The sequence below is a fragment of the Camarhynchus parvulus genome, chromosome 3 (genome assembly GCF_901933205.1).
Source record: "Camarhynchus parvulus chromosome 3, STF_HiC, whole genome shotgun sequence".
NCBI lineage: Eukaryota > Metazoa > Chordata > Aves > Passeriformes > Thraupidae > Camarhynchus > Camarhynchus parvulus.
In genome coordinates, this window is record NC_044573.1 from 22,497,751 (window position 1) to 22,508,546 (window position 10,796).

Here is a 10,796-nt window from a genome sequence, read left to right on the forward strand (position 1 = left end):
GAGGGGGAAAATCACCTTAGACCAAAGTTTAGAGACATACTCTAGACTGGAAAAAGTACAGAATATTTTTTAATTTAGGACGCAGCTCAATAAGTTCAACTAAGCTCATGGAGAATCCACATGTTATATTAAGAGTCCATAGACCACCTTTCTGATAGTGGCTGGCTGTAATGCGCAACATTTAAGTGCCTACAAGTGGACATTAAAGAGATGCAAACTAGGGTTCTTGAAGTGGGGGAAGAAGAAAGATTTCTGCTATTGTTTCTATACTCACCCAAGGCCCAGTAAGATGCAGATTCCAAAGGCAGAGCACTACTGTAGAGAGCATGGATATACATGAGGTGAATCATCAGCTCAGCCAGGAACCACCAAAAGAAAATACGAATTATGCCCACAGTTAAGATGATCAGATTGGTCTTCACACTGAAAGCTTCTTGTCTCCTCATCTAAAGAAGAAATCCAAAGAGGTTACCTTGCTCAAAATTGACCATTTTACTCAAATACTTATCCTGGGAACTTATGACTACACCATTTTGAAATTCCTCACACACTCTCAAGGGAGACTGGTCTCTCTGTTCTCAATCTCAGTAAGCAGTAGGAACCAACAAGAAGCCAAATGTGTATGCACATTGCACCTAACTGCTGTAAAAAAGGCCAACTATTGTTAACCTGAACAGAATCCAGACATGAGACTTTAACCTCTGCAACTTGTCCTCTGGAGATTATATTAAAAGATTAAAGAAACTACAGCTAGGAAGAAAAAGGTTTTCCAAGCAGCAGCCCTTCCAAACAGGAACAATAACTGCTTACTCTTAAAATACCTCCAACTTCTCCCTACTGCAGAGAATCGATGACTTGAGGACAGTTCTTAATTTTCCTCCCATAGCATTGCCAAAGTCAGCAAGATCTACAGAATGTGCTGAGAAAATGGAAGTGCAAGTTAAATATCCAATAAGGCAAAGTTTGCAGTCGACAGGCTTCTCAAGAGGCTCCAAACTCTTAGAGACTGCTAACTGCAGTAAACACATTGGCATATTATTATTGAACCACCTTTCCACAACAAAAGAGAACAGAATCAAAAACCAGGAACATAGGATTGCCTAAAAATGCGGTCATGTGTTATACATCCATTATTGTGTGCAACATTTTCTTCTCCAGTCTCTAACTGGCCACCAAAAATGCACATACAAGAGAAGTAACCAACTCATCTGCACAGGCCCTCAGTCCCAAGCACAGTACAGTTAACACGCACACTCATTTGGAGGGCTACTTTGTATCAGCTACATGACAATGTGAAAGCTTGGAGACTACCATTTTATCACAGGGATTTGCACAACAGGCCTTCAAACCCATGTCTAGAACTGCTGTGCCTTGCTTCAACCCAGCAATTCCACATGGCCAGTGACAAAGTGACAGCGTCTCATTTTTGCCTGGCAGTGGATGCCAATTGCCAGAACTGCTATTACACTCTTTGGGTCATACAGCAGTTCACTGTCTCCAGCTCCAGAATTTCTGCTTTCCAGTGAGCTCAGCAGGAGCCCTCATCCCAGGCTCAGCTTCAGTTAAGGGGTTCTGAGAGTGGTCTCTTACAAGAGCATCAATAAATATTCTCTTTGCATTGTGCATTTTGAATCAACTGCTGGGCACTGCATCCTTTTAGACGCTTTTCTGATCTCATCTGCCAAGGTAATACCCTCTGCTCAGGTAAAAGCTCTGACAATACCCTTCAGCAAACACATTAGGGTTGTTCAGTTTGTTCCATCTTCTTCATGGATTTAACCACACATATCTGTACATATTTAAGGAGCACCTTCTGCAAATACAGACATATTATTCTCAATCTTTCTTTTTCTTCTTACACCAAGAATACATGTGCTCTTTGCATAGTTCTTTGCTGAGCCGTATGAGGCGAGCCAAGTTTCAAAGCAAGGCTCCCCCAGTTTTTCCTATCAGCTATGCCCAAGCTGTTTTCAGCTCAGAGTCTCATAGGTCTTCTGAAACCATCCTTTGAAAGAAAGTACAACTATCCCTCTCCTGGTGTACAAGGATTTAGTTGGAATTTAACACACTTCAGAACCTACAAAACAAGACTTAGTAAAAAAATACTACCTCAGTTTCTATGCAAGTCTATGTGGACTTCTCCCACAATATCCAGCCCAAGATAACAACATTTCACCTTCCATCTTCCAAAGCAAGTGAAAACAAATGAGCATAGGACTTTTCACTCAAGGATCCACTGGAATCTGGAATTTCACTTCCATAAAACCCAGTATTTGCTTTGGCTTCAACAGAAAATTCCCAAATATAAACAGAGCCCAAACAATCCCTGGACTTCTATGCATAAACTGAAAAAGCAGTTTTATGGTTTGAAATGTTCACTAATCTACTTTGACACAATAATTTTAACTGTAGACATAACAGGTTGTGATACCACTTCTTACTTACTTAGTATGTAAGAAAATATGGAAAGCAATAAAGGATGAAAACGTGGACTTTTCCCATCATGTAAAAAGCAGGCTTGAAAAGAAACCTGCAAGGGACTAAGAAAAGCATTCAGTACAGTTTGTAGGTCTTATATTTTAGACAAGCTCCTCAGTTGAAGCAAAGTGCTCCTAGTAAGTCATCAGCTGTTTTCACATCAATGTGAGGAGAAACTGGAGTTTTCAGGAATTCCCAATATAATCTATCAGCTTTCTGTGGCTCTGAAATCCGTTTCAGAGTTAATAGCAAGCTTATGCTGAAAACATTAGTTTTATTTCACTTGATGAAGAAGAAAACAAAAAAACCGTCCAGAAGCTGCATGCTAAAATTATGAACACTCTCCAAATGTAACAAAGCATGTCACTGGCTCCCTGGTTGAAGGGATGAATCTGATGTCAGACAAGAGCATCCTGTGAAGCAGAAGAACTTGGGGAGACAGGTTTATGTTAAAAGCTGATATCCAGGACATTAAAAAAGTTCTCATGATTACTCAAAATTGTAACATTCCCATAGTATTATTCTTTGATTTTATAATTATGTGGAAGACAGCTTTAGACACCCAAACAACAACCAGTTACCTGCTTACTGAATTCATCAAAATTGACGAGGGGTCCATTGTGGAATGTAGGGTAGTAAAACACATATGCCAGCATCCAGGGGAAGGAGTGGGATGACTTCTGGCTAGGTGCATGCCAGCAGTACTCCAGGCTGAAGCTAGTGCAGAACAGACAGCGGACAGACACCGTGAAGAGCAGCAGATAATACTCATTTTCAGTGTCATACCACCTTCTCTGCAAAACAAAACAGAGCCAGATCATGATGGTGCAATGCTGTGTTTTCTCTATGGCAAGACAGCAATGTCTAACTCAGATCTCAGCTTTTGGGGTCAGCAGCAGCAGGAAGAAACTAAAGCCAATAGCAGCGGGAATGAGAACCTAAAGTGAACAGCACTAAACACATGAACAACAAGCACTGGCTTCTGGTGGAGAAAGGTCCTCCAGAGCTACAGCATAAAGAGACAACAGCTTGATTTCAGAAACATGTCAGGCTGTGAACTACCAGGACAGCAGGAGAGCTCTTCTCACATAAATGAAACATTATCTACCTCAGATATAGTCCAGTACTACAATATTCCAAACCAGCTGCAACACAATTAATAGCCAAGGGACTACTAGGGCGGAAGCTAGATGTAAAGAGAATCAGTTACTCCTGAGAAAACTTCAGGCTGGAAAAAATGTTACTGAGCATTTATTGACTCCTTGACACTTATTATCACACATGTTGCAAACAAAAAAATCAATCATGGCAAAAAACTTGGAAACATCAGCAAATGTAGCTTGGCTGACTAACAATTTGTATTGCAGTGGGCCCCCTCCTCAGCAGAGCAAATCACAAAACTGACCACACCACATAAAGAGATTCTACACACTCATTCCCCCTCCCCTTCAACATCAGGGCAACAACCCTTATAACAAATGTCCTGTTTTTCCCATTGGTCCAATAAAATACAACAGGACACTTCCTCACAACTGGTCAACAGTTTTTCCATACCTGTACTACCCAGAAAAAGCCACTAGGCAAAGAGCAAAACTGAGCTTGTTTACAGCTAATTGATGCAAGTAACTCATTTGGTACAACTCAGACAGTAGGAGAAAGTCTCCTTTCCTGCAGAAGTCACAGTCACCAATAAGTACAGGCAAGCTTAACTGAGTAACTCCTGGATACAAACCCAAAACCCAGCACCTTAAATTGGCATGATTAGAGTTCCAATGAAATGTGTTTAATAGAGCACTAGTGAAGTATTATCATACTCCAGCTCTACTGAACACCACTTACACATTAAGGGACACACTTTTATTCCAGTGCACTGGCCACCATGATAGAGAAATGTGACTTTATCTGAAGAAGCTCCAGCATGAGTCACTGCAGTGCTACTGCTTAGGATTCCTCAGACCAACTCCTGCTTATATCAACTGAAGGGACAGTATGCTGCCATAGAGATGGATGCTATTATAGACAACCATTACCATAATTAATTTGATGCTTAATTAGTCCTTCTCACATTACCTTGGTTTCTTCCACAGCTGGTATGCGTAAAGTGGCCAGAAGGATAAGGGAGCACAACCATGTCAGGAGTGACAGCTGAAATTGAGCCACAGCAAAGCAAATCGCTGCATGTAACAAAATGACAGCAAAGCCCTTGATTCCCAGTAACAACCAGCAGGCAGCCATTCCATAAACCATCAAGCACCATGGTTTATACTGTCAGAAAAAGAAAAGTTAACAATCTTTTAGTTTAATTATTTCTAAAGAAAAAAGGCACTCAATACCTGTGCTGCCTACACAGGTTCAGCAGTAGAGACAAATATAGTCAACAAGGTGAGGAACAGAAATGAAAAAACACAGAAACCCAACTGTATCCCTAAAAGCGAAAGGGAAGGTGTTTCTATAGAAGCATCACGTGAAAAACAGCCTCCCTAATTTGAGGGAGAGCATAAGTTCTTCCTTTCCTTCCACAGACTAGCAGGTGTGACACAACACACAGATAATTTCTCACAATCATACAATCATTTAGCAAACATGCCAAAACCCAAGCGGCCATCACTTTACATACCTCCCCCATAAAGGAACAACTGCAGCCTTCTTATGTGTACAAATCAAACAATGCTGTTTAATGGCTTACAACAAGGCAGAGGCTTTTAGAGGTTGGAGGCTGAAGCCTCCAAACATTAAGGCAAACAACTCGCACACATAATTCACACCACAGGATGAGATTTACTACTGTCAGTGGCCTCAGTGCAAAGCTTCCCACGTCCACAGTAAACAAACCCATCAGAAACTCCCCACTGTGAAGAAAATCCCTACATACCTTCTCCACCAAGAGCCTGGACATCTGTGATACCAGCAGGTGACCAGCCAGAAGCCAAAGAATACGTTCCCTTCCCCATTCAACCCAGTAGCTCCATTCAAAGTCCATGGGGTCCTGTGGCATGAAGGGAACCGGTCACTATGTGTACCTGGCCATAAGGGACAAAGGAATACCTCCAAAATAAAATTGCTGTGTGGTACCCAACAGAACTCCCACATCTCAGGAACACCAATTCAGCAATCCAGTTGGATCACTTAGAGCAGTGGACTCAGCACCATTTTCACTTCCAATGGGGCAGTTCAAGAAAACAGAGTTTTACATGGCGTTGTGCCTCCTCAGCCTCACACTGGTGCTGAAGCTGAGCAACTTCAGCTCTCCTGAGGGATTCAGAGAGGAACTCTGCTCTGCCTTGGAATACCAAGAACTTCAGTAGAAAGGTACTTTGCTAGAAGAAAAGTTTAACTCCCCATTTCAGCAAAGTCTAGTTGCAATCGGATGGAGTTAGGTCAGCTGGAGTTACCTGTGGCAGGAGATTTTTATCTAAATTAGGTAAGAGGGATCAGCCAGTAGCCCCATGTCCAATACGAAGAGACTTACTAAAAGTCCATCTCAACTGCCTTAAAGCTTTCTAAAAAACACATATGAAAGGTCCATTACCAGCAGTGATGGCAGGCCTAAACACCAAAACACTTGCACAGACATGGATTCCTGCTTTTGTGTAAGCAATCCTTAAGATTAGTTGCATTATTTGCTTTTGACCTCACAAACTTCTGAAGAAATGCAAGCAAGGGGGGGTAGGGATGTGGGTTTTTTTGTTTGGGATAGAGGACTGCCAGTTTTCTTACTGTTTTAGTTCTGAGGTTTTTAAATACCAACTATGTTTCTTTAAGACCTTACACCTTAAACTCTGTTCTCTTCTATGCTGTACTACAGGCCAAGCAAGAGAAAAACATGTTAATTGACATTAAGCATTATCCAAATCACCCAGTAAAAATAAAAAGGGGGAGAAGGCTGCAGGAAGTGTCAAGGTTGATCAGAGTTTTAAGGCCAAACAGTAAAAGAGAGGGTTATCAAGATCCGTAGCAAAGGATAAAGACTTGAGCCAGGGATCAAGAAAAGGAATAGAACTTTGGTTATGATTTTTAGATCCAGACACACCCAGCCAGTCTCTTTCCCATCAGAAACATCAGACTAAAATTACCTATAAATATCCAAATCTGCATGTTACTATAAACTTCTAAAGCTAAATCAGAAGCTTGGATGCACAAAGGGCATGGAGGCATGATTATTCCCATAAAGCAAGACGCTGTCACCCCTCCTACCTTTTTTAGCCCGCGAAAGAGAGTCCCTGGGTCCAGCCCAAACCTTCTGTCCATTGCAGCTTCATACTCTGCAGGGAAGAGCAAACCTTTGATAAGGACACAGCAGCCAGAGCAGGAAGAATCAGGGGTGGGTTCTTTGCTGCTCAAGAGCAACACCTTCCCATGTGGTCTCCAGCAGTGAGGATACCCATATCCAGGGAAGGCCAAGTCACCACATCCCTGCTCACTAGGTGGGGGGCCCATAGAAATGGCAAAGCAGTTTCCCAGAACCAGTGTTTTGATTCCCCCTGGCAACAGGGACAGTAGCAGCAACCCACCTTTTAGCACACAAGACCTGCACTAATCCTCACTCGCCATTTTCCAGAACTGCCTGGTGTCTCCCACCAGAGCATAAGGGGGACACAGACCCAAGAGTGGCCAGTACAGCCAAAACAGGGAAAAGCTGCTCAGAGAAGCTGCCTCTAGAGCCCAGTGCCAACATATTTGCCATTTCTGCAGAAGACTCGCTGGGTGCAAGACCATGGGTGCTCAGCTCTATATCCAGTTATAAAGAATACTAAAAACTACGTGTACAATGTTTACAATTACTTTCCAATACCTATCACCTATGTTAGACAGTGAGCTTCTACTCTAAACCAATCTAAAAGTGCCAACATCACAGCAGAAGATGGAGGCCAAGAAGAAGAAGGAGAAAGGCTGGACACGCCCAGATTCTTCCATCTTGCCCCCTGAACCCCCATTCTAAAAACCCCAAAATCTACTTTTTCACCTTGTGATAAATTCACTATCATTCTACTTAAACTTCCATGGCTTGTAATTCTTCATGTAAGGTTGGTAATTGTTTTTTCTAAAGGCTAAACCAAAGGCACAGGGGTCTTGGGCTCTGTGCCAAGGTCTCTGAGCCCCCTGGGCAGGAGCTCGAGTCCTCCGGGGCAGCTAGAGGAATTTCTTGGGTTCTGACAACAGAACTTCCACTGCTCTGCAAATGCCTTTCTGGTACTTCTGTTCCTCCCTTGAGTTCTTTAAAGAGCCAGGTAGAGTCATTAATGTAGAACTTTGTTGATTAAAGCCCAATAAGATGCAATATATATTCTCTGCAAAGCCTCTGTAGCTTGTTATACTTTTACATAACCTTTATACTTTTTATACAACATTTATTTCCATTTAAATACCAATGTGCTATAACACAGCTTCTTTTCATCTACAAATTGTACTTAATTTGTTTAAAATCTGACCCTTGCTCTGCAATACACAGCTCAACAGCTCCAAACCAAGCCACCACAGCAGCTACCAAGAGGTTACACAGGGCAGAGGTAGGTGTTTGGAAACAAGTTGACCACAAAGCTCTACAGACAACCCAACCATTGCTCTGAGTCCTGGACTCAGCATGAGAGCTCCAGGCAGGGAGCACCAACTTGCCCTAGGGCCTCTCCAGGTGCAGACCCTGGCAAGTACCATCAGAAGGCACAGCTGCTTCTGAACCACCCACCTGCAAGGGGCTGTTGGTGACTAGCCAGGGAAAACAAGACAATTCAAACCCAACTTCCCTGAATTTTCCCTGAGTAGCTAAGCTTCAGAGGTCTCCCTCATCTTTTCCCTGACAGCCACGTCCGAGTACAGCATTACCGAGGGCAGTCCTAGCACCCAAAGGCAAAAAAGCCCTGGGACAAAGCTCTCTGCTCAGGTGGCATCTGCCTACTGCTTCCTCGCACAGAGCAGGCTGGCAGCTGGGAAGAACACAGGGGCTCCTCGCACAGGAACAAAGTAGAAACCGACCAGAGAGGAGAACTCCCACCAAACAGCCCGGCCAGCCACGGGCGGGAAGCTGCGCCGAGCGAGCCCGCCAACGCCGCACACTTACTTCGGGACACTTGGTGCGCCTCATAGAAAGCGTAGAGGTGGGAGCCCACGGTCAGCAGCCCGTAGAGGCACAGCTCCGAGGCCGGCAGCAGCATCGGCCCGGAGCTGCTCCCGCCGGCCGCCTCCCTGCGGAAAGAGAGACGGGAGCGGTTTCCTGGCGGAGGGCAGACGGGCACCGAGCAGCGGGACACTGGGCACGGCACCGCGGCTCCAGGAGCCCGCGCTCGCTGCCGGGCCCGGGCTCAGAGCGGCCCCGCTCCGCTCCGCCCGCAGCTACCGGCAGGGCAGGCGAGCCATGCCCGGCCGCGCCGGCTGCAGAGGCCGCGGGTCCAAGGGCTCGGCACGGCCCGCGGACGGCGGGACCCTCGGGACAGAACCAGGACCGGATCCCGGCCGCTCTCACCGACCCGGGACAGACGGGAAGGGAGGGGAGACGCCGCTGCCGCATTACCTGAGGAGGGCTGTGGCGCCGAGAGAGGAAGGAGCGGCAGCAGCGGCCTCGGGCGGGCTGAGCGGAGGCTCCACACCCGCAGGCGAGAGGGCGGCCCCGCGCCCCGCCGCTCCCGCCGCTGGAGCGACCCCGCGCCCGGCCGTGCCCGAGGCCGCCCCGCGGAGGGACGGCAGGGGCGGGAGCGGGGCGGAGCTGCCCGCGCTGCACGCCCGCGGCCGAACGCTGGGCGGCGCTGCAGCCTGCTCGCCACGGGGTGCGCGCGGCCGCAGGGCCCGCGTAGGCAGGTAGAGGGTGTGCGTACACTACCGGGGGTAAATACACAGACACAGGGTGTAAATACACAGCTAGGGGGCTAAATACACAGCTACAAGGTGTGCATAAACCTACGCGGTGTAAATACACTTATAGGGTGTGCATACGCAGCCACGGGATGTAAATATACAGCTACAGGGGTAAATACACAGCTACGGGGGTAAATACACTTATAGAGTGTGCATACACCTACGGGGTGTAAATACACTTATAGGGTGTGCATACGCAGCCATGGGATGTAAATATACAGCTACAGGGGTAAATACACAGCTACGGGGGTTAACACACTTATAGAGTGTGCCTACACCTACGGGGTGTAAATACACAACTACGGGGGTAAATACACTTATAGGGTGTGCCTACACCGACGGGGTGTAAATACACGGCTATGGGGTGTAAACACACCTACAGGGTGTAAATACACTTACAGGGTCTGCGTACACTACAAGGTGTAAATACACCCATGGGGTGTAAATATACAGCTACAGGATGTGCATACACCCAGGGGGTGTAAATACACTTCTAGGGTGTGCATACACACACGGAGTGTAAATACACAGCTACAGGGGTAAATACATTTAGAGGGTGTGCATTCACCCACGGGTGTAAATACACAGCTACAGGATATGCATACAACTACAGGATGTAAATATACAGCTACAGGGTGTAAATACACAGACACAGGGTGTAAATACACTTATAGGGTGTGCGTACACAGCCGCAGGGCATGCATACACCTGCAGAGTGTAGATACACTCATAGGCTGTGCATGCACCTACAGGCTGCGCTCACACGCCTCCAGCCTGCACACACCGCTACAGGGTGTCCATAACAGCCTTTCACAGCCTTCTCGCCCACTCTCACCGGAGTACAAGACACAATTATGCTGGGACACTGTTTTTACCATTATCACGACACAATCTGATAAATCAGCGGGTCTGAACAACACCACCAAAGCAAGAGCATGAGGCTGGAAATGCTGGTGGTGACAACTCCCTCCTGGATCAACCTGCATTTTAGGAAGGGCTTCCTCCTCCTACCAGTGCAGACATGACTAATGAACCTCACTGTTCCTAGAGTTAAAAGCACACTGACTTTCCAATCCCAAAGGTTTGAGCAATCTACGCTCATCTGATCTTGCACTGACTTTTAACCCTCTCTGTTGCTGAGATCAGTGGTGTCATATTTTAATGGGGGGAAATACTTCATGTCCTATTAGACATTTTCTTGCTAGATCTTTAATTTGCTCTTGCAAAATAATATTTCTGTTCGCCTGATCACCTGGCTGCATGCTCCAGTTCCTATTTCTGGTCCTTTGAAAGCCAGACTTCTACCTGATACTCCAGGTGAAGGCATAGAATCAAAGAATCACAGAATCATTAAGGTTGGAAAAAACCTCCAAGATCATCAAGTCCAACCTTTGGGCTGAATACTACCATGTCAATTAAGCCATAGTGCTAAGTGCTACAGTCAGTCATTTCTTCAACACTTCCAGGAAGAG

At 45.8% G+C, this 10,796-nt stretch overlaps 1 protein-coding gene across 4 annotated transcripts in view; it reads right to left on the reverse strand.

Moving 5' to 3' along the window:
* Positions 1 to 9,125, reverse strand: part of HHAT (hedgehog acyltransferase) — a 152,009-nt gene extending 142,884 nt beyond the window's left edge. For all 4 annotated transcript variants that reach the window (XR_004060575.1, XR_004060576.1, XR_004060574.1 and 1 more), the window contains exons 1-7: positions 8,984 to 9,125; positions 8,534 to 8,658; positions 6,673 to 6,740; positions 5,351 to 5,464; positions 4,549 to 4,743; positions 3,060 to 3,272; positions 275 to 446 (exon numbers count right to left, since the gene is read on the reverse strand). Coding sequence is in view for 1 of the 4 variants with exons in the window: in XM_030944549.1 (XP_030800409.1) it covers positions 275 to 446; positions 3,060 to 3,272; positions 4,549 to 4,743; positions 5,351 to 5,464; positions 6,673 to 6,740; positions 8,534 to 8,627 (856 nt within the window). In the remaining 3 variants the exon portion in view is untranslated. The remainder of the gene's footprint in view (positions 1 to 274; positions 447 to 3,059; positions 3,273 to 4,548; positions 4,744 to 5,350; positions 5,465 to 6,672; positions 6,741 to 8,533; positions 8,659 to 8,983) is intronic.
* Positions 9,126 to 10,796: the final 1,671 nt, after the last annotated feature.